Here is a 25,389-nt window from a genome sequence, read left to right as displayed (position 1 = left end):
TGCTGACTGGCACCTCTGTTTGGAGTTTGTATGCCCTTCCCCTGGTTTGCATGGATTTCCTGGATTTCTCCTGTTCCGTCCCACAGCTTAAAAAGAAAACACACTAACTGAAAAAATATCTTCAGTTTACTCCATTATGATTGCATACAGAGCTGTAACATCGCCCCTGTTTCCACAAATTTGGCAGGACCTTCCTGAAAAAAAAGTCTTCAGACTCTTCAGGCTTTCCTGGTTAAACAAGCAGAACAATAAATTAAGAACAAGATTAATTACACGTAAATTTTACCAGAAACGTGATTTTTCTAAATTTGTATTTTTTTTAGCCGGAAGGTGTAAGAGAGATCCTGTCTGAATCAAGAATTGTTCATGTTGGTAAGTATAGATCACAACATTTACACTGTATTCCATATACGTTTGTCCAAGTAGATTTTTAAATATATTGCAAATTCAAATCCAAGAAGAGTATCCAAAAATGCATCACATGAATGTTTTTGTTTTACTATTACTGCTTACACATTTTAAAGACAAGTGCAGTCTTCCTAACAATCCAAGAACAGTCACATGTATTCATGTTTTCTTCCATAATTATTCAAAATAGTAATTGTGTACATTTGATATATGCATCATTCTTATAGCGCAGGGCCATTATCAAGGTGCCGTGTTTCACAGGCATAGTCTGCAGTCGTTTCACACTCGGAGTTTGTACAAAGGAGATCCGTGGTGCATGAGCACAGCAGTGACAACAAAATAAAAGACAAAAAAAAATATTGCAAAGAACGAAAACAGGGTAATTAAAGAATATTACACAACTAATAAGCGAGGTATTTAATAGTCTTAAACGAAACATGCAATAAAAACCAGCGAAAACATGTGGGAACCAGAGGTGCCAGAAAAAAAGTTAGGCATAGTTGCAAAGTATACTCTTTGTTTTGGTCTAATAGGGAAATAAAGAGGGGAAGAGAAGGGGGGACAAAAGCTGTTGATGACCAGCAAGGGAATTCCAGAAATCTACCAAAGTTTTATCAGATGCAATTTTCGATTAAAATAAGGAGGCACTTTTCAAGGCTATGGGAGGGAGTTAGAGGAACTAAGTGATCCTTCAGGGAATTGGCAGCATTGTTTAAGAGGACATTTAGGATGAAGACGGCCCAGTGATGGTTTCTCCAGATATGCTTAGCTTAGTCCACTTCACTCTCTGTGGAGCATAAGGCCGCAACAATCCCACACCATGCTGGACGGTCTTTAGCAGCTTTCTCTTCTCCGGATATACAGGGGGACAGAAAACAGGATAGGGCGAAGCAGAGCCCTTAGTAATAGGGGTCCTCTCAGATGTATTTTTTATAGGGACAATTTTTAATTAATCAGATAAGTGTTGTAAATCTCGATTTAAAGCTTTCGTGACTGCAGGGATTCATATTCTTGGATATTTCGGTAAAGTCACGTAGAAGGGAAATAATAAAATAATAAAAATAAAACAATTACATTCTCACAATGTTTCGGCCACAACAGGTGAAAAACAGAGCTGTCGGACGCTGTCTTTCCGACAGATCCAAGAATATGTTGTAAATCTCTTTGATTGTACAATCCTAAAAATGTGGGCATTTTACACATTGCTAAATTACAGTGTGACCCAGTGTCAAATGCTGTTGATTAGTCAAGGAATAGGATGGCGCAATGACGAAAAATGCAAGACTGTTGGAAGACAATCAAGAGTATTGAGTACTGCAGGGATTGTGCTCTATTTTTCTCATAAGCCAGATTGATTCGGATGGAAGAGAGCATATTCTAGGGTGTAATTTATGATTTTAAAATATTCTCAAATAACTTTATGCCAGTGGAGAGGATTGAGATAGTTGTAATTGTTAGGGCTGTCTGTTGTGCCACCTTTATGATGAGGGGCACACAAAATCAGTTTTCTCATTGAGGAGGGATGGATGCCTCGTGAATGGAAAGGTTAAATGTATGGGGTATTGGTTTTACATTTAGGGTCTTTATGTATTTCAGAAAAGTTAGGGATCATATTTTTAAACCGAGAGGGTATCCTGAAAATGACAGTATTTGGGCTAACAGACTAATTAGGTGCAGTGGTCACACAGGACTGTAGTTTGTCTAGTTTGAGTCCAAATCTTTTCTAGGAGTTTCAAAGCTGGGTTTCTGAAATGGATGAGCTGGGCAATGTATGGGTTGAACCATGAGGCTTCATTAAACATTGCTAATGGGGCACATTTGTCATCAACTATAAAGAGGAAGGTCTTTGAGAAGACCAAGTGGTAGGTACAGATGTAAGGTAAGAGAGATTTTAAAAAAAGGTTAGAGATTCATCTTTCCATTTGGCAATTTGCAAGATAGATTTGATTGCATGAGTGAAAATATCTGCAGCCTCAAACTGGCCGGTGTTTGTGAGGGTTGTTTTTCACATTAATCTATTTGTCATTTGCAGAAGAGCGAAATACATTCTTTATAAAAAATGAAATCAGTCCAGACGTTGTGCCCAACTCGGATGTTTTAACATTCATTAGTGTTAAAGGTGAGTAGAAAGGGACACGATACAAATCCAAACGCCATAAGTGTTACAGTGAAGGACACAACATTCTCCCATGTACACTTATAACGCCAAAACTCTGCTGCAGGTCATGCAAGGCTGTTTCTAGGTGTGGTTTCCTATTATAATGCATAATAATTTTTTACATTTGGTATCTTTGCCATTCCTATTGCACATGGCTATTATAAAGGTGCAAATGTTTCACAGGCACAACTTGCTATACTCTCCACAGTAGGTGGCGATGCTGCTTCCTACTTGTTTTGAATGTCAGAATATTTAACATTTAATACACCTGTAGTTTTAACCAGGGCTGTATGCCGGATTCGAACCACACATTTCTGCAACAAGCCACGGACGCCCTGCCACTGGGCCATGTCACTGTCCAGATGGGCAGCATCATAGGGGCCCGTGAGCTTACTTTGGAGGCAGTACAAAAAGTATGGTGTTGGAAACTGCAGATATTTTCTGAAGTGGTTTATTTCAATGGTGCTATCAACATCATTGAGATAAATAATGTTCCTCTTGTAGAGCAGTGCATCAGCCCGTGTTAGAGAAGGCCTCTGGGAAGTGACATTAAGAAATTCATTAAAGATCCCTTCAAGTGTATTGTTATTAGAGCTGTTACAATGGTTTGTGCATTACCAGTAAACAAATGAAAACCCCGGAAAAGACTGGTTACCGGATTGCCGCGTGTTTAGAAATGTGCAGAGCTATGAACGCAGCATGTTTACCTTCTTACTTGGGAAATAAATCAAACTGCCAGTGGTGTGATTGTTAGAGCACTGGACACAATCCTACGAAGAGTAGACCAAAATACCTTGTAGAGTTTGCTCTACTAGGAGTTCTTCCTCTCAGCAGTGGTACGAATGAGCAAGCATAGGATCGCACATTGTGCCGAATATTGATATTTTTTAGTATAAAAATCCACGTATACAGCAGCGTGAAATTGAAAGAGGCACTCACCTGGCCATTAGTCATTTTACAATTGAACCAGTGAACCAGCTGGTTTTTAGTTTGTTTTTGAAGCTGGCCAGAACAGAAGTTGATCACTCGGTAAGTGGTGGAAGCCCCAACTAAGCAAGTTCCAGTTTAATGGCGCTGCAATGCTGAAAGCACAATATGCAATGGATGATTTTGCTGTCGGCACTGCCAGTCTCAGTAAATTTGAAGAGCAACTGATACGACCTAAAACGTAATGAGTTATAAGCGGTTTGAGATAGCCAGGCATCAGTGTTCACGTCGTGACACTTGTTAGTACTTGGGGCCCGTTCAGAGAAGCTAATGATGTAACTAGTGGAGCCAATTCTGTAAGCTCTAGCCCTAGAAATCCCAGTCTCAAATGCAAATGCTACATATATCTGGTGCACTGGCAGCCAGTAGAGAGATCTTAAGAGGATTTCCATCAGTGCTCGACTGGGTCCTTACTGGATGTCCGAAGCCAGTTTGTTCTGGACCGGCATACCCAGGATAGTAAAACTGCTGTTGCTGAATTAACTTGGATAACCATGGGTTATTTTAATTCTACTTTTCAGGAGATGAATTGGCAGAGACTATGGTCAACTGCCTCGATGCAAAGTCCATATCACATCTGATTCAGGTTCCATCAGGATGTGGTGAGCAGAACATGATTTTCATGGCTCCAACTACACTGACACTAATTTACTTGGACTCAGTCCAGGAGTGGGGGAAAATTGGCCTCAATCGGAGAGAAGAGGCAATAGCGTTCCTCAAACAAGGTGAGTGGCCTCCAAGGATGGATGACTTGTAGTTCAGCAGCAAGTGTGCAGCCCAGACATCTCGCTTTTACATTATTGCATCTCATCAAGGGTGGTGCAGGGGTAACACTCGTGCCTCAGCAAAAATCCCTGGGTTCAATTCCCAACTTGGGCGCCTCTTTGTAGTGTTATTTTTTCACCTGTTCTGCATGGCGTTCCTCCAGATTCACCAGTTTCCTCCAAAAGCAAAACAAAGTACCCAGTGTAACCGGTATTCTTCAGACATCCAAATGGTGACAAATAGGATGCAAATAATATAATTGCGATTACACATGGCAACATCGCCTGTTTCTGCAAAAATATGGCCGGACCCTCCTGACAAAATAGTTGAGACTGAGTATTTCGTGTGGAAAAAAAATCACAATAGTGTTTACATAAGTTTATATGAAAACATTTATCATTTTTGAAAAGAATACCAGCTACTGTATTACCAGGTATTTTATAACCATGATTAATTCAGTGCACATATCTTCGTGTAACTAAAGTAAAACGTTGCCCAATATATTTTAAGTGAAACATGGTAGGACCAATTCTTCTGCCATGGCTGATCATTATTTTAATGCGGCTTGCTCACACGAAATGTATTTCTCTTAGACGACAGTACTTTGCAATTCTACTGGCTATCAACAAAGATTCGTTCATGAAGCCATTCATTTTTACAGACTCAGACACAATTTCAACCAAGAGGAAGGTTCTAGACTCAGCAATCATTGGAAAGATGTCATCAACCACTTTTGGGTCATGACTTGATTTGTGTTTTCTTGTCAACCTCCACCGTCAGCAGTGTGGTGGGTGGAGCGGGGTGCAGTGATTTCCTGGCGGCCCTTTGTTGCATTGGCATTGCTGCTGCATTGGTATTGTTGCTGCCCCACCCATGCTGCTGGTGCTGCTGATACACTTTGGCTACGACCATCTCCAAACCTTTTTAAACAGTTTGCCTTGAGAGGCTAACCCATTTTCCTGATGACGACCGCTTGTGTTGTGATCAAAACGTCGTGATATTTTTATTCACTTTATTTTTTTTTTGTATCTACGTGACTTTACCAAAAGAACTAAAGCATATTAAAAAGTGAAGAAATGCTCAAATACTGTAAATCTGTAAAGAAGCTGTAAAGCTGCCCTTAAGTTGAGGAACTGCGTTGGGGCCATCGCAGAAGCCGAGACGTGCCAGTTAGTCAATTATAGAATATCATAAATTACCTTTGGCTGGAGTATATGGAGTTTACCATTGGTTTAGCGATTGACACATGGGAGGCTTAGCCTCCAGTTGTCATTGTCTGTTTGCCACAGATCCTCCCATTGGTAAGCATTGCGTACCTGGTAACAAAGCAGCTCCGGCGGGAATTAATTCGGGGACGTTTCCTATTGGCTGAATGCTGAGCACGTGGAGAAAAACAGCTCCGTTATTACGTAGGGTGGGAGGGGCAGTCATTGGCTGTTTGTAAAATTGTGACTAATTGGCCGTTTGTAAAATGGTTACCAATTGGTTATTTTGTGACAATTTTCAACTGTTTTGGACAAATACCTACCATGGTTCGTGTCTTAAGAGACCTATTGGAGATTAACGTATCTTCACAAGTATAAAATACCAGTATGTAATAAAGAGCCATACATTCACATATGGCGAGTTATAAGCTTTACTTTTGTCAATCCGTTGCTGAAGGCCTCCTCGTGCCATGTAGGTCATTTAGTTTGATAAAATGTCACTGCACAGAGGGTGTTGTGGTTAGCGCTCAACTGGAATCTGGGGCAGAAATTGTCTAGGATCAAAATGTTGGAACAAGGCGGTGGATACCTGGGTGCAACTCCCTGGGACAGCTGAACTTGAGAATGAAAAACGACAGCAGCATGCCTAGAGAAGAACACTGATAACACTGGTCAACACACTTTTTCTGGCATAAGATATTCCAACGGTTTTAATGTGATTTTTGGGTGCTGATTCCAAATCTGGCATCAGTTTTTGTCTATCACATCAGGTTTTTGAGATATCAAATATTGCATTTTCAATAAAAACAGCAAATTTATGCTCATATACGAATAGCTAAACAGACATCCATACAAGAGTAAAATAAAATGCAATATACAATAATAAGGAGCAAACATTTAATGAGCCGTAGCACAAAGTTGTAAAAGTGACTGCATATCAATGTGAGTGAATGCATATTACCATGTAAGAATTGAATTGTGAAGATAAGAAAAATATGTACAAAAAGGTCATTCACAATAGTGATGTTACATCTGCATAAATGACCTCTTCTTTGACGATCTCCGATGTACAGCTTGTGGAATGTCTCTCATCAAGGACCAGCAGTAATCTGCCATCATGTTTGAGTCCCATCGGCCTTGGTAACGTTCTTCCATAACTTTAATGTCTTGATGAAAGCGTTCACCTTGTTCTTCGCTCACGTGACCCATGTTCTCTGAAAACTGGGCCAAGTGACTATGTAAGTAGTGAACCTTGATGCTCATTCTACATCCAAGTGCTTGGAGACTCAAGAGCAGCTCCTCCACAATCTCTCGATAGTTGTCCGCTTTCCTGTTCCCAAGGAAATTCCGCACCACATCAGAGAATGCATTCCAAGTTCTAGCCTCTGCCGCAGTCATTGTTGTAACAAAGTGTGGATCCCTGATGAGTGTTCTTATTTGAGGGCCATAAAATATTCCTGCCTTTTTCTTTTTGGCACTGAGACTTGAAAAGGTTGATAGCTGAAGCAGTCTACAGTGTGATCAAGAGCTTTGATGAATTGCTTCATTAACCCAAGTTTTATGTGCAGTGGGGGAAATACAATTTTATTCCTATCAACCAGAGGCTCATTCTTGATGTTCTTGTCACCAGGCATCAAACTGATTCTTGGTGGCCAGTTCTTTTTAACCCAGTGTTCTAATATAGCCCTACTGTCCCAGTAGCACAGGAAACAAGGGTATTTGGTGTGACCTCCTTGCTGACCCAGCAGAAAATTAACCATTTTCAAATCGATGCAAATTAGCCATCCATGAACATGGTATTCCAATCTATCCAGAACAATCTTGATGTTGGCATACTCTTCATTCATTTTTACAGAGTGTCCTATTGGGATTGAACCATGTATATTTCTGTTGTGAAGTAACACACATTTCAAACTCCTTTTACTATTGTCAATAAAAAGTCTCCATTCACTTGAATCATATGCGGGCAGTCCCATATTGAGAAGAAGCCCTTCAACATCATTACAATAAACAAGTTGACCATCTGAATGGAAGTACTTTCGAAGTGCTGCTTCTCTGTTACGATAAAAGGAGACACTAGTGCCAGGTCTGAGTAGTCCTTTCTCTTGCAGCCTGAAAGCCAACAATTCAGCAGACTGCTTTGGCAAATACAAATCTCTTACAAGATCATTCAATTCAGGCTGACTAAACAGAGACATTTTTATCACAATCTGCATCAGATGGCGTATATTCGATCTGAGCATCATCATCATCATCTGTAGAAGCAGGTAAACTGAGGGATTCAACATCAATCTCTGGTAGCTCAGTAAATACAGGCACAGGTATTTCCTCACAGTGCTGAACTGGTCGTCTGGCAGATGGGATATCTGGGTATTGTAAGTGTTGCTTGTTTTTCTTATTGAAACCTTTTACATTGACAAGGCAGAAGTAGCAGTTATCCAAATGGTTTGTAGGTTCTCTCCAAACCATTGGCACACCAAACTTCAGCTTAGCATTCTTTCCTTTAGACCATGATCGCAAAGTTTCAACACAGGTTTTACACACTTTGTGAGGAGCCCAATTTTTGTCTTGGTCTCCAAGTCGTACTTTAAAGTAGGTAAGATAAACCTTTTGACAAAGGTATTGATGTTGCGCCTTTGATCATGCAAAGTGAAGCTGCCACAGATGTAGCAGAAGATATCTGGGTCATTACTGCATTTCCTTTCGGATGTTGTAGCCATTGTTAGATCATGCCCTGCAGAAGAAAAATATTAAATAAATGTGGATATCTACATAAAATGATATTATAAACACACTATCCTAAAAATACAGCACCATATTTTAACACTAAAGCAGTCACTGACTCGCAACAACTTGCAATCATAAGTGACAGATTTAATTTTTGGTAAAATCAATGAAAATGGGGTATGCCGATAGCATAAAAATGAGATGTGATAGAGCAAATCTGAGATCAGATTTTTTTTGTTGACCAGTGTAATCATTGTGTGCTTTCTGCTGTGCCATACAGCTCAGAATGGCAATTTGACAGATATTGAACAAAAACAAGTGCAGAAATAAAAATGGAGATGCATGCTATTTCTATGTATTTGAATAAATACATCTTTGTGGCTTCAGCTACATTTTTAAAGAATGGAGTCGAAAATTTGAAGGCTCAATGATGTTTTCAAGCAAATTATTTTGTTGTGCTTGGCACTGAGCCAGATTCATGTCTTGTGGAGGCCAGCATATCACGATTTGGAACCTCCTCGGAACAGCAAATAACTGTGGAAACCCACCCAATTACTGTGAAAGCCCTACCCTGCTCAACTCAGATGTGCAAGTAGAAAAGGGTTACTCTGGTCCACACAGTAAGTTGAAGTAGTTTCTCACCCACTGAGTCATATTTATCACCTGAAATTAAAACCAATGTTTTCAATTCTCAGTAGCTGAGAAATTGTCAAATTTTGTGCAGAACCAAATATTATGTTTTTGTGTAGTTAGTGATCATGCTGACACCATCAACTCATTGCACTTGAGACAGAAGTTTGGTCACGGACAGCTCCAGATGTTAACAATATAATCTAGAGGGAGATCTAAAAAAAATCCCATATGGGGGGCGGGGGGAGCTGTCCCAATAATTCAAGCTTTTATATGGAGCTTTAACTACGTCTCAGGGGTCTACAATCCAGTGGACATCTGAGACATTCTCAAGCCTGGATACAAAAAAAGTAGGAGGTAGGAGGGTCGGGTGAAATTTGGTACCAGTAAAGCAGCAGCAGCTGACACCATCAGGAACAAAGCAGTCAAATTCCAAAACAACGAAGAGGCAGGACAAGTTGGAGCTGCTAAGAAAGTAAATAGAAAGATAGAGATATGACATCTAGAACTGGCAGAAATTAGATAGATATGAACGGGGGAGATAAATGGGAATGAAGTGATCTGGTCAAGGGAATATAAATTGAACATCGAAGGAGTAGGTTTCTTGTTGGAGTACAAAAGCCAAAGCATAATTTTTGGGATACAGGCTGGTTACAGCAAGAGTAATTGTAGAAAGATTGAATGGACAACCCCTAAATAGGTCTGTCATCCAAATATATGCACCAACATTAGATTAGGATATTGAAGAGTTCTATGTAATGCTATAAAATACGTTAAAGGAACTGCCTTGGAAACATAAACAATTATTGTGGGAGATTGGAACGCAAAAGTTGGGAAGGATAACACCGGATGGGAACGCATCATGCATGACATGCTAAACTTTATTACTAAGTTCAAACATAAAGCCTGCAGATAATAGACATGGAGGGTACCAGATGGAAAACAAATATGATGGATTAGGTAATGATTGATATACGATAGAAAACAGTTCGTTTTACAGAACAGTCCAAGGAGCCAATGTGTCATCGGACCACAGCTTGGTTCTATGCAACCCAAGTAAATATGAAGAGAAAATATTAAGTATAATCAGGGAGGCAAAAAAGAAACACCTTAGCATAGACAACAAGGCATTGGCACTGAAGTAGATACTGGAGCAAGCAGTAGAAGCAACAGCACTCTTAGATATAAAACCTTATAGAAAATGGATAACTGAGAAATTTTGGCTAAAGATAAAGGAATCTGACAAGATGCAGACTAAGTACAAAATACGTAAGATTTTGCGACCAATATCCATAAGAGGTTTTTTTTTACATTGCATCCCTTACAGACCACCATACTTCAATAGGGATTACCGTTGGTATGCATATTTTAATACACACAATGGACAGCAAGGACAAGATCAAAGGGCTCACATTATACACATACACATGCATAATGTACGTTGACTCATTAATCTCCCCCCCCCCCCCCCCCACTTTGCGCAAGAGTGCAGAAGTGTGATCACCACATCTACACCTCTACATAAGGAATGAAACAGGTGGACTTCTCCACAAATCTGGCTGTCGCCTGATGAAGCTAGTTGTAATCCCTGTGAAAACGTCGTACTCAGATTGTAAATGTTGTGGCTTGGCTTTCCAACACACCGGTGTGCTGTACTAGTGTAAAGGAGAGCCGACACAAGATTGCAGGGGTTTCGTCTTTTAATCCTTTTCTCCCATCCACACCTGTCCCCAACCGTCCCATTCTCGTTCCCGCCAAAGGCCCCCTCTTCCCGCCCGTTCTCCCCTTATATCTACTCGATCACCCCTCCCACTAACCCTCCTATTGGTGGGAATCCTTCCCCTGACACCCCTACACTAGTGACGAATTTGCATGTTTTTGTTGGCTGTGTCGGGTGGTGGTGTGTTTTAATGACACATTTATATATTTACGCGATCCAACCCCAAAAAACCTATATTATGGATAAGTAAAAAATGTAAAGCAATGAGGTAAGGGCATTGGCAAGAAAGGATACTCATAAATGGTTGTCGCGACATTGAATACTATGCTGGAGAATACAAAACCAGGGAAGTGTACAAACTAGTCACGAACACATAGCGTACTGGCAACAAAGGTAAACAGTGATAAAAACACAAAGATGGTAAGATATTTGATGGACAAGGAAGAGACAACAACAGATGGACTGAGTGTTGTAGTGATTTGTATTGAGATACAGATCAAGAGAATAAAGAGCTGCTGGAGGAACTAGAAAGATATCCCCATCACCAAGGGATGATGAAAGTTAAAACATACGAAAAATTAGAAAAAGCAATTAAACATGTGCAGAAAAACAAAAGTCCAGGAGTGGACGGCATAAGAGGCGAAATTATAAAAGCTGGAGGGAAGGAATTTATAAAAGAAACTAGCAGGAAGTACCCGGCGTTGCTCGGGCAAAAAATATATTTTAAAACTTCTCTTAAAAACCTTACATATACATACACAGATACGACGGTATTGTGAAAGCCAGGTGGGCCGTTTGTCCATTTCTCCACCAATAAAAATATTAGAGGCTTGCACAGGTCCAAAAATATATAGAAATTGGGGGGTAAATAGTTGATCTAAAAGGTTTCCGAAAATTGTCGACCCCTCAAAAAATATTTTTACCCCCGCGTAGGTTTATATACCTACACACACTAAATACAACAGAGTAAGTATTATCTATTAACTCTAGTTGTATCTACTGACTGTACAGTAGTATCTACTGAGCCAGTAGTAGCTACTGACTGTATAGTAGTATTTACTGACTGTAGCAGTAACACATGACCGTAGTAGTAGTATTTACTGGCCCTACAGTAGTATTTACCTACTTTATAGTAGTAACTACTAGCTCTATAGTAGTATCCACTGATATAGTAGTATCTACTAACTCTATAGCAGTATCTACTCATTCTGTCGGAGCATCTACTGACGCTAGTAGCTACTGACCATAGTAGTATAGTAGTATCTAGTGACTGTAGCAGTATTGACTGACTGTAGTGGTATATACTGACTGTTTTAGTATATACTAACTCTATATAGCAGTATCTACCAACTTGATAACAGTATCTACTATCACTACTGTGGTGGTACCTGCTATGATTACAGAAGTGCATACTCACTGGGGTACCTGCTATAATTACAGCAGTGGATACTGACTGTGGTGCCTGGTATGATTACAGCAGTGCATACCGACTGTGGTGGGACCTGCTATGATTAGAGCAGTGCATACAGAGTATGGTGGGACCTGGTATGGTTACAGCAGTGGATACTGACTGTGGTGGTACCTGCTATGATTACAGCAGTGCATACTGACTGTGCTACCTGCTATGATTACAGCAGTGCATACCAACTGTGGTGGTACGTACTATGATTAGAGCAGTGCATACTGAGTGTGGTGGGACCTGCTATGATTACAGCAGTGCATACTGTGGTGGTACCTGGTTTAATTACAGCAGTTCATACCGACTGTAGTGGTACCTGTATGATTACAGCAGAACATACTGACTGTGGCGGAATCTGCTATCACTGCAGCAATGCATACCGACTGTGATGGTTCCTGCTATCACTACAGCAGTCCCTACTGACTGGTGGTACATGCTATGATCACAGCAGTGCATACCGACTGTTGTGGTACCTGCTATGATTACAGCAGTGCATACTGACTGTGGTGGTATCCTGCTATGATCACAGCAGTGCATACCGACTGTGGAGGTACCTGCTATCACGACAGCAGTGCATACCAACTGTGGTGGTACCTGCTATCACTACAGCAGTGCATACTGACTGTGGTGGTATCCTGTTATGACTACAACAGTGCATACTGACTGGTGGTACCTGCTTTCATAACAGCAGTGCATACCGACTGTGTTGGTACCTGCTATGAATACAGCAGTGCATACCAACTTTGGTGGTACCTGCTTTAACTACATCATTGCATACCGACTATGGTGGTACCTGCTTTAACTACATCATTGCATACCGACTATGGTGGTACCTGCTTTCACTACAGCAGCGCATACCGACTGTGGTGGTAACTGCTATCACAGCAGTACATACCAACTGTGGTGGAACCTGCTTTAACTACAGCAGTGCATACCGACTTTGGTGGCACCTGCTTTCACGACAGCAGTGCATACAGTGGTGGTGCCTGCTATGATTATAGCAGTGCATACTGTGGTGGTACCTGCTATGATGACAGAAGTGCATTCTCACTGTGGTACCTGCTATAATTACAGCAGTGGATACTGACTGTGGTGGTACCTGCTATGATTACAGCAGTGCATACTGACTGTAGTGCCTGCTATGATGGCAGCAGTGCATACCGATTGTGGTGGTACCTGCTATGATTAGAGCAGTGCATACAGTGTGGTGGTACCTGGTATGGTTACAGCAGTGGATACTGACTGTGGTGGGACCTGCTATGATTACAGCAGTGCATACTGTGGTGGTACCTGGTTTAATTACAGCAGTTCATACCGACTGTGGTGGTACCTGTATGATTACAGCAGTACATACTGACTGTAGCGGAATCTGCTATCACTGCAGCAATGCATACCGACTGTGATGGTTCCTGCTATCACTACAGCAGTCCCTACTGACTGTGGTGGTACCTGCTATCACTACAACAGTGCATACAAACTGTGGTGGCACCTGCTATGACTACAGCAGTGCATATCGACTTTGGTGGTACCTGCTTTCACTACAGCAGTGCATACTGACTGTGGTGGTACTTGCTTTAACTACAGCTTGCATATCCACTGTGGTGGTATCCTGCTATGACTACAGCAGTGCATACTGACTGTGGTGGTACCTGCTTTCATAACAGCAGTGCATACCGACTGTTGGTACCTGCTATGAAGACAGCAGTGCATACCAACTTTGGTGGTACCTGCTTTAACTACAGCATTGCATACCGACTATGGTGGTACCTGCTTTCACTACAGCAGCGCATACTGTGGTGGGACCTGCTATGATAACAGCAGTGCATATTGTGGTGGTACATGCTATGATTACAGTGCATACTGTGGTGGGACCTGCTATGATAACAGCAGTGCATAATGTGGTGGTACCTGCTATGATCACAGCAGTGCATACCGACTGTGGTGGTACCTGCTATGATTAGAGCAGTGCATACTCTGGTGGTGCCTGCTATGATTACAGTGCATACTGTGGTGGGACCTGCTATGATAACAGCCCTCCATACCGACTGTGGTGGTACCTGCTATGATTACAGCAGTGCATAATGTGGTGGTGCCTGCTATTATCACAGCAGTGCATACCGACTGTGGTGGTACCTATGATTACAGCAGTGCATACTGTGGCGGTACCTGCTATGATTACAGAAGTGCACATTGTGGTGGTACCTGCTATGACTACAGCAGTACATGCTGACTCTATAGCAGTATATATAGCAACTCTTTATCACAAACTACTAACCTGTCAGAGTGCCGTGGTGAGGCCTAGTCCTGTGCAAAGCCCCCGGCCTCGCCTAGATTGCAGTCGGCCGAGGCTGTGGGCTGGGCCGCTACCCCCCTCCCCCCCATCATCCCCCCCCCCCATCAACCCCTCCCCCCACGCTAAAATAATACTATCCAAGCGCTATAATATTAGTATCTACCAAACCTATAGTAGTAAGTGCACACATTGGGGTGGGGGGGGAGAGAAGAGGACATGACACTTTGATTAATTAACCTCAGCGTTGCGTGTACAGTCATACCTCGGTATACGACCGCTTTGGAATACGTCGAATTTGGTATACGTCGTGTTTTGACGAAAAAAAACGTATTTGTATACGACGTCTCTGTTGGGATATGACGCGCTTGCTAGGACTTGTATGGGTCGGGATCAGTCACCGCGAACAGTACCCGAGTACACAATACTGTTACGGCTTGCTAGAGCCGTAACAGTATTGTGTGGAATGACCAGACAATGTCACACTTCAGGAACATTTTTAGAAGAAGGCAAACCAAACTTCAAGGGACAGATTTTTAGTAAAACTCAAACCTCGTGAGCCTCAACCAGGTCCAAGTCAAGAAAAAAATACAGAAAGGAGAAAGAGAAAAAACCCCAGAATTTCAGCTTCTTGAACTTTTAATGGAAGGGGACTCTCCTTCCAAAAATAACATCTCCTCCCCTTCCTCACCACCATCCTCGTAGGCTATCAACTCCTCTCAGCAAGGTAAAGTGACGTTAAAATTGATTTTTTTTTCAATATATTTTAATTTATTTATGCATTTATTTAAATTTTTGGATGCATTTTAGTAATACGTAGTGTCTAAATTATTTTATAAAACCCCATTAATGTATAATATGCCACATAAAATATAATTTCTTAAACTCTGGAACGGATTATTTCATTTATTTCGTATGGGAAATATTCGTTTGGTATACATCATTTTAGGTATAAGTCCTACCTTCTGGAACGAATTAACGACGTATACCGAGGTACCACTGTATTTTTTTTGGCATTTTGAACTCGAAGGAGAAATCCCCCCCCACCTTCCACCGATGACGCATGTGCGTTGCCAGGGGCAACCCCTGGGCAGCGTCAGCTGCGCTGGGAATTAATAAAATAATGCGAAATAGCACTCAATTGTTAATTTAACTACTTAAAAGTTTACGGATGGGAAAACGGAATAGCCTATGCTTAGGGCGACTGCCTTGCAACATTTTTTGTACATGAACCCCACCATTCGAGAGCCAAATCCCTCCCAAGCGCGCAGACGGACAGACAGACTAAAACATGCCTTCATAGGTTAGACTAGAAGTAAGTACCTGGGCATTGTCCGGGCGAAAAACACAGACACACATATCGACTTACACAGACATCGACCCACACACATAGAAACACATCGACTTAGACCAGGGGTCGGGAACTTTTTTTACTGGGAGAGCCATAAAAGCCAAATATTTCTAAATATATTTCATTGAGAGCCATATAGTATGTTTAACGTATAATAAATTAAATATGTCTTTTAATGCGACTTCTGGTGCTGCATGGTTTTGCTGATGGCCTTATAGTCTGGTTCATACGTGGTGAGGTTGAGCTTAATGCAGGCGTTAAGGCTTCCATCAGTTAAACGTGAGGTTGGTCTTAATGTTCCTCATATGCGAGAATGACTGCTCACATGCATATGTAGAGCCAAACATGGTCAATACGGCAATACTCACACGCTGCATTGTGTAGTATGTCACAGGAAGCTCGTTCCAAGTTTTAAGAATCAGCTGGTCTTCAGGTTGAAGATTTTTCATTTCTGTCCACTTGTGTTCCCTCGCCAGCTCTGCTCGCTGTCGAGCAAGACTTTCCAACTCTCGATTAAGTGACTTGAACTTACCCATCCACATGTCTGATGCCTTCAGGTCAGCAACTTCCAGCTCAAAGTCTCCGATAGAGACCCCGGGGATGCATGTCAGGTCGACTTTGTCCACTGCACACTCATGTGGATGAGTGATGATCTTGAAAAGACCAGTGTGCGCACGAAATTCTCCAAAACGTGCTTTGAATGACTGCAGGAGATTGGACGTAAAGCCAGCTAGCTGCTGGAGATCCAGATGTTGAGTGTGGAGTCACTTGCTAGGCATGCATCTCTAAATTGTCGCAGTCTTTCAAAGTGCAGAAGACGACCTGTTTCAATGTCCCTGAGAAAGACTTCCAGCTTGCTTTCAAATGCAAACACTGCTTGTTGAAGGGATGAGATTGTATTTCTAATACCTTGCATTTTCACATTGAGCTGGTTCAGATGGCCAGTTATGTCCACGAGATAGTGAAACTGCAGGAGCCAGTCAGTGTTGTCTAGTTCAGGATGCTTGACGCCTTTCATTTCAAGAAAAGTCCGGATTTCACTCAGGTAAGATGCAAAACGCACGTTGCTGTGTAAAAGCAGACCGGGATAATGATTCCCAACTTCTTCTAACAGAGCTTTAAACTGGCGATCATTTAAAGCTTGGGCAACAATAAAGTTGACCACTCGAATGACCAGCGACATCACCTGACCAAGCCTCTGGCCACACGTCTGAGCGCAAAGCGCCTCCTGGTACAGGATGCAATGAAAACTTAGGATGGCTCTCTTTTCATGTTCACGGAGAAGCGCTACAAATCCTTTGTTCTTCCCCAACATACAGGGTGCACCATCAGTACAGACAGAAATAAGTTTATCCATCGGTAGTTTTTTTTCTTTAGCAAACTCCATGAAAGACGTGAATAAATCCTCTCCTCTTGTTGTCCCTTTCATTGGCAAAACAGCCAAGCTTTCCTCACGCAGTGTGTCACCTGCAGCATACCTGGCAATTATACTGAACTGAGATAGATGGCTAACGTCTGTTGACTCATCTAACGCGAGAGAAAAGTATGTCCCGGCGTTTATGTCCTTAATTTGTGTTTCCTCGACTTGATTTGCCATCATGATGCTACGATCGTGAACAGTTCTTGCTGACAGAGGCATGTCTTTTATTCGTTTGATTATCTTGTCTTTATTTGGGAAGTCATCAAACAGTTCATTGGCCACATCAAGCATGAATGTTTTGGCATACTCGCCATTTGTGAATGGCTTTCCATTCCTTACTATTTCCAAAGCACCCGCAAAGCTAGCGGAATTCCCGTCACCTTGCTTGGTCCACACACGTAGTTGCTGCTGACTCGTCTGCACTCTCCGCTGTAGCTCTTCGCATGCCTTTTTCCTGCTGTCCTCTGCTGGATATTTCGATGCAAATGAAGCGTGGTGCGTATCGAAGTGCCGCTTTATATTTGACCGTTTCATCGATGCAATTTTATCATTGCATATAAGACATATCGCAGATCCTGCTCTCTCCACAAATGCAAATTCCTCCGTCCACGCAGCCTGGAATGCACGGTAATCATCGTCTTTTTTTCTTTTCGCCATCTTTTCCGTTACAAGGGTTGAAGCGGATAAACTAGTTGGCTATCTGATCAAATGGATTTCTTCACCTTTACAATGACCCGTGACATGCTCGTGAGCCATTGGTTCCCGACCCGACCCACGGGTCATGGGACCCGTGAAATTTATCTTCAAAACTAATTTCTGTTTACTTTAAAATGATACAGTATTATTAAGCAATATCACAAGTATTTTAAAATCAGTTCCAAACTTATTATTATTTTTTATTATTTTTTTTCAACTCAATTGTCTGGGAGCCATATGCCATCACCGGAAGAGCCATATATGGCTCGCGAGCAAAGAAAAGAAAAAAAAATGTTAAACATCGATACCACATGTTACATCAGTTCTTATCCATCATAACTACTGTAAAAAATTATATTTATTTATTTTTTATTTAAAAAATGCATTTTTTTTTTATTAAAAATGTTTTTTTTTTTTTCCCTGGGAAACGCAAGGTAGTGGTTTCGAACACATTTATGCGTTATTTTCCTCCTGTTACCTCCTTGCCATATTTTTACCCAGTTATCATCTGGTTTGCCACTTTTGGTTTTATGTGGACATGCTGCTTCCCACGCACTGTCCTTTAGACTTGGTTCGTCTATAGCCTTTTCCTGTCCATTAACAATATTCTTATGGCCAGATATTTTAGAGTAACCCTTTACTCTTTCATGCAATCTCCCAACATCATTAACTTGGTTCATAGTGCTTATCGCTTTGATCTTTCGATCACGGTTTTCAGGTTCGTTTTTGTAATTTCCTCTATCACTCTCTCGCGTCGTGGGAGTGTGTGGTGTAAAATTGTGCTGCACATAATCAGAATTCGCGCACACAACCAACTTCTGCACTCCGTTATCAGTGGCACCCGCTCCCTCTGCGACAACATGCACATCTGCCGAGTCAGTGTGTCGATTCAACTCTGTGCCCCGTGGTGTCTCCCCCTCCGTGTCCGTTAGAGTGCTGGATTTCGACACAACTCTCGATACGTCATGGACATTCGTCTCCATTTCAGCACTCCGATCCACATACATTTTTGTTTCATTGGGATATTTTTCATTCAAAGGCTCACGCCTGCATTCCTTAGGGCGTGTCTCTGTGTTCCATCTCCCTGCACCACCATCGCGCGATCCTGCGACGTGCTGCACTGTTTTTTCTGTGCGCTCCGGTTTTTATCTTTGTCTCTGTTGTCTGTTATCTACTGTCCGATCAACCTTCACTGCAGTCATGTTTTTGCATTTGATCTGCGCGTCATTTACGGGAGCAATGCTTGCGTTTCCTACCGCATCGTATGCATTTAATGTTTCCCGATCGTGGCAGTATTTGTCGGCCCTGTCACTTGCAGCCTGCTTGCATTTTCCAATGGGGCCGTGACCTAGCTTCAACTCAGTGGGTGGGGCGCGTATGGGCAGCTCGCTCTCAATTACTGTGGGTGGTTCATCACCTATTTGGGCCGCATTTTGTGTCTCAGTTAAGGCAGTTTGTTTTTCCTTATTATTTGTTTCTCTATTCCCTCCTGGTATAGCCGGTGGGGGAATCGGTTGGAATTGGACCGATTGTGTTTGACCTCCCATCTTGCGATTTTCGTACATTTTTGGCCCCGTGTTTCTCCAATTTATGTGCCACCTTTTTCCTGGATTGTTACCTTGCCACCTGTGTGTGTTATTTTGACCTTGCATGTGTCGGGGCATGGGGTGCTGATATGGTTCTGCTCTTAACCTCCACCTCCTGCGATTTTCGTACATTTTTGGCCCCGTGCTTCTCCAATTTGTGTCACTCTCATTTGTGTGCCAACCTCTCTCTGGGTTATTTCGCCATATGTGCGTGCGTGTTCGCTCCTCTCTGCATTGTGGGATTGCTCGGTGATTTTTATTTCTCTCTGAGAGGCTGGGTTCATTATCCCTCTCCCTGTGTTCTGGGTCCGAATTATGATTCTTAGCTCTGTATAACCATGCCATGTACGCCTTGCTCTCAATGCGGTGTAAGGAGGCTGTTTCTGGGTTCAAAACCATTCTCACACTTTTTGTAATCTCTGGGCTCAAGGATTCAAAAAACATAATTTTGAACATATGGTCCCCTTCGTGATACCGATTCACATCGCCTGCATAATACACTTTTTTAAATTGTAAAAGGTAGTCACGTGGGTCTTGGTCCATGCCGTGGGTCATCGATTTTACAGCATAAAACCCCTCAGTGAGTGTCGAATATTCTCCAAACTTCCGAATCACTGCCAGGCTCAGTTGTTTGAAATCATTCCTAATCTTGTATGGTAGCGACTTTACCCATGGTATAGATTCTCCATGTAAACTCCTTTTCAACAGACTCGCTTTCTCATCCCGTCTCCTCAGACCTCTGATCATTGCCTCCTCTTCTACTTTTGCGATGTGGGTGTGTATATCCCTGTTCTTATTGTGTGGGTCAAAATCGGGAATTCTGACGAGAGCTTTGTCCATTAATTTAAGGGTTTTACTGTTGAAAGAGTATTCCGAAAGTTGGTCGTCGTCAGAGTCATCGTCAGACAATCTATCATCAGACAAGCTGTCACTTTGATCTGTGCTGTGTCGGGCGTGTTTTAGCGGCGTGCATTTTTTTGGTGAGCTGTCTGGGCTGTGTCGCTCGTGTTGCCATTTCCCTGCAGTTTTTGCCACTGCCCTTAGTGGAGCATATCCTGGCGACTTTATTTTAACATTTTACCTCCCTATAGCTGCGAGGTTGTCAGTCCCACATGTTTTTATTTGCATCTGTATCTCTCCATCCCTTCTCTCGACTTGTGAGGGATTTTCTTTGTCAAGGATATTTTGATCGATACCCATAATTTTTGTGCAATCTGTCCCTGGACTATGTCCACGTGCCCAGGAGTGTGGTGTACTATTACTTTCATATTTATTCTGTGGATCAACGTCTGTGAGTGTCGCTGGTGTCGCGAGCCCTGATTCCTCCTCCTCCCTTGCGAGGGTGTGGGGACATTTTACCTCGTTGATTAGTTCCTCTCGATATGTCGTAGCGTCATCGATACAGCTCCCTTCCCATGTGTCTCTCTGATTGTCCTGCTTTGTAGCAGACCGGTCGGTACGTTTTAATACGAGTTCCCAGTATTCCGCAATCCATTCAAAAATTCCTCCTAATCCTAGCATCCCAAGTGTGGCAGGAGCTACTTTGACATTCCCTTTCAGAGTGCATATAAAACAATTGTATCACAGAATGTAGTCAGTTTGACTCGAGCTATTCTGTTATTTTTCGATTCAGAGTGCGTATCTCGAACAACAATTATCACAGGATGCAATCGGTTCGATATGATGTTATCTTAATCCCACTGTATTTGTTCCAACCTGCTATTCTGGTTAACACGTAGTGATTTGTTCCTTCATCCATGCAAAACACTGTCTGCGAGAGATCCTGGACGATGCCACCCCATTATGCTGTATATGCCGGATTATGAAATTTTGATTAAAATAATAAAAATTAATAATATTTCAAAAAATGCGTAATGCGCATGAATCATGCTAATGTATGTAATTATATGCATAAATTATGATAATCACGCAAATAATCGTGGTAATTTATGCGAATGCTTGAGATTATGTTAATGTGCGCAGTTATGATAATTAGGCTTAGCTTCGTTATCCAGAGTTATATCAATCGGGATAAAACGATTATCTTTGATTAAACATTTACTGATTATCTTAGTGTGTTTATGTTATGTTAGGTCTCCAAATTCATATCTCATCGCAGGTTACAGTTCTTATGAATAAGACAGTTTTGCATGGACTGGGAAAGAAGCACTCGAACACTTGGTGTTAAGCAATTTTAATTCTAAACAAACATATGCCACTCTAATATGCAAAGGCAAAAGTATACGTCAATAGATTAATCGGCAAGATTATGCAATTAACGAAAATAAATGACTAAAACACTTCTTATTCATGTAACTCGACGGCAGCAACTGCTTTGCTCGATCAGTTGATATTGAACGCACCAACTTGAAATTGCAACCCTTTTCGAAACACAAAGATAACTTTTTGAAAGTCTTATTCGTGTGCGTGTTGTGTGTGCGTTGTCCCTTGTAAAATTAATTAAAAAAAAATTTTGAGTCGGGAGTTGTGTCGTTAGCTTGCGGGGTGTGGGAGGGGATACAACCAGCTCTTCAGAGGTTACTTCTTGCTTGGGCGTGGCCGCAGCGAGCCCGTCCTGTTTTCTCTCTCAACTGCTAGATTGAGCGGCGTCGGCACGACGCTCGCCGTCGTGGCGCGCGATGATTCCGTCGTCGGATAGCGCCGTTCCTCCGCAGCTGGATGACGAGTCGGCACGACGCTCGGTGACGCCCGGGTGTGCTGCTCGTGCACCCTCTCTCTCCACCGCTTGATGAGTGGCGTCGGCATGACGCTCACCGTCGTGGTGCGCGATGATTCCGTCGTCGGATAGCGCGCAGCTCCTCCACCGCTGGATGACGAGTCGGCACGACGCTCGCCGTCGTGGTGCACGATGATTCCGTCGTCGCTGCTGGACGTCTTGTCTGTTCTCACTGGGTGTTGGTCAGTGTGTGTGTGTATCAAACACACGGCGCATTCGATGGCGCTCTCTCTCTTGGTGGCAGCTCCAGTCTTCTCCACTGCTGGATGATTGTTGAGTCGGCATGATGCTCGCCTTCGGCGGTGCCCAATAGCGCTCGCAGCTCATCCGCAGGTCGTCTTTCTCCCTTGGCGTGCAGCTACCAGCCTCACGCGGGTACTCGCTGATGCCTCTCCCGCCCTCACTTCAGGGGTTTCGTTGGTTCAGGTTCTCTCACGAGAATGATAGCTGGAATTTCGCAAGCTTCACTCGCACTTAACCACACCTCGCCACTTCGTTCTGCGAGAAACGACACCGGCCATCGGTATCGGTGTTTGCTCCCTCACGACGCTCCGCCAGCCAGAGCACGGCTGAAACCCAGCCTCGACCTAGGCTGAACTCAGACTTCTGCGACTCGAACGACCCCTCCGCGTTCCATCTCTTCTCGAGGCACGACTCGCCCCAGCTCCCTTGCGATCCCCGTCGCAACGTCGCGTCGCAAGCCGAGTTGCAAGACTGAGCGCGACTCGAACCAGAACGCTCACAGACTTCTGCGCGTTTGTGCTTAAACTCAAAAACGTGAACACCCTCTCCTCTCTTGCGAGAGAAACAACAACCCGAAAAAACACAGACACCCTCCCGATCCCTCCTCGTGACCCTTTCTAACCCCCTAAGTATTTATGGTGCCATCTGTTTGTGCCGGACTGTTGGGAGACAACGGTGGCTGAGGAGATTTTGCAATACATTTATGTGGTCCTGTGTGTTACATTTATTCTTGATATTTCTTATGAGTTCCCTCGGTCTTAGTATATCGTGCTTATTATTCGGTCTATGTTTAATGAATATTCGTAATGATCCTCGTTACATCATTATTTTGAGGGCTTTGCCAAGTTTGGTTATGCGTTTGTCTCCAGGGATTGGTGTTTTATTCTGAGTTATAGTTTAATGTCCTGAGGTTAAGTGTAACTAAGTTTCCACTTAAGCTTTCTTGACAGCTGGAATTCGTATTCTTTAGTTTTTGGTAAGGTCATGTAGATAGAAACATACAATACAAAATAATATATATGCGGTGAATACGAGTAAAATAAGGGAATTACTAATTAAAATCCCCTATTGTAGGTTGGTTGATTCTTTTTGTTAAGTTTCTACTTTTCGTTAAGGAAAACGTTAAAGAAAACGCGAGTTGCAACAGTTGTTTTTCTCTGCTCTGCACGATATCTGTGCATCTCCAGACGTCTTGGGAAGGTTAGGCCATCGACCTTTTGTCCATCTGGATGTCTCTGACCTCTCTGTGCTCTGAAGTCTTACCGTTTAATGGCCCTCCCCGTTTCACAGATTCCTGGTGTGCTTGTGAGGAGTAGGGGCTGTTTCATTATTTAAAAAAATATATATAGATATAAAAAAAAACATTTTTTTTTGGCCTAATTATTCTTAATATGAATTTTTGGAAAACAGGGCATAGATACAACATATGCCAACTGCGGGGCTTCGGGCGTGCTGCCTGGCAAATTTCCCACATATACCCCACCGTTCGAGAGCCATATACCTAGCAAGCGCGCGTGCATAGATACATACATACATGAACTATGCAAGCAAGGATGGAGAGAATGGAAAATACCGTAGTGGTCAAAATCCATAATTATGACGATACTCATGAAAGGAGATCACTAGTTGTAAATATTACAGAACCAATCGCATTAATGAACCACATAGGGAAGGTACTCATGATAGTGTAGTGTAATAGCGCTGGCTGGTGGACCGCAGCGGTAGCTGTGGTAGACAGACAGTACACACGCCGGTGAGGGCGTGCACGGGGTGTAGGCAGAGAGAGGAACTAGGATAAGGGTCATGGAGGACCCCATCTGGAGGACCCCATCTGCAGGCCCCTGGAACCTGCTAGTGGGTACGAGACGGGAGGCATGGTCAGGGTGGAGCCAGGCCACGCTGGCAGCATAAAAAGGAGCCTGAACTCAAGGCTGCCAGTTTTGGGAGTGGATTTGTCTCGTCGTCGCTGTCGTCTTTGCCGCCTTTGTTGCTGCCGTTTTCGCTATAATTTGAGCGGCCGGATAGTTGTTGGCAGTCACGGTCATCGCCATCAGTGTTACATGGTCAGGGTTGTGTTTAGGCTAGGCTAGACGACTAGGGAGAGTGCGAGGACGAACCTGTGAAGTGTGAAGGTATTAATAAAGAAGGTGCCTCCTGGAAACCCTTGTATCCGAATCATTGACACTATAATAATATTTAAATAAATTCAAAGCACAGACTGAGGATTATTTGGCGAATGAACAGCCAGGGTTTAGGACAGTACAGCATTTTTTTCTGTTAAGGATTATAGCAGACAAAGCAAAGAGAAAGAATAGGCTGGTTTACAACTGTTTCATAGATTTCCAGAAGGCATTCTATTCGACTAAGCAAGATATAACATGGGCAACATTGAGACCATATCGAGTAGGAAAAATAATGATACAGATTCGGCAGGATATAGGTGAAAGGTCAAAGTCAGCAGTAAAGTTTGGACAGCAAATGGGATAATGGTTCCTAACAAGAATAGGGATAAAGCAGGGCAATCCGCTATCAAACATCTTCATCACATACTTGGAAAGAGTGATGGATACCATTCAGGATAAATGCCACAGGAATATCTGTGCAAGGAAAACTAATAAATGCCCTGAGATTCGTGGAGGACATAGATCTGTTGGAAGAAAGCTGCATAGTGTTTCAGGAAAATGTTAGTACGCTGAATAACTAAGGAAAGCATTAACGTGGAAAAGACGACAATAGTGTTCGGAAGGGATGACATTGGAAAAACAATCAGACTAGAAAGCAGCAAGATTGTCAATGTAAAGGAATTTGTATACTTGGGAATTCTAGTGAGATGGGACGACTGTGTGGGGGCTGACGCCCACCTCCTCCACTCCCCCCTCCTCGGCCACTTCTCGTCGGGCCCCCGCCGATCAGGGGATCGGCCCCCCACACCAGCGCCCCCTCTGAGGGACATGGCTAAGTGGCTGGCTCACCACCGCCCGGAGTTATCCCACACACTCCCCACGTA

The 25,389-nt window shown here is 42.8% G+C and overlaps 1 protein-coding gene across 1 annotated transcript in view; it reads left to right on the top strand.

The window, feature by feature from the left end:
- Window positions 1-25,389, top strand: part of LOC133349576 (complement C3-like) — a 320,240-nt gene that overhangs the window by 188,694 nt on the left and 106,157 nt on the right. The window contains 3 exon segments of the mRNA XM_061563146.1: window positions 324-372; window positions 2,441-2,527; window positions 4,075-4,278. Of these exon segments, the coding sequence (XP_061419130.1) occupies window positions 324-372; window positions 2,441-2,527; window positions 4,075-4,278 (340 nt within the window).

The sequence above is a fragment of the Lethenteron reissneri genome, chromosome 30, assembly GCF_015708825.2.
Source record: "Lethenteron reissneri isolate LAM-NWPU_2019-01 chromosome 30, ASM1570882v1, whole genome shotgun sequence".
Taxonomy (NCBI): Eukaryota; Metazoa; Chordata; class Hyperoartia; order Petromyzontiformes; family Petromyzontidae; genus Lethenteron; species Lethenteron reissneri.
The sequence above is the reverse complement of the archived record's forward strand: the minus strand, read 5'-3'. Positions and strand labels throughout refer to the sequence as shown.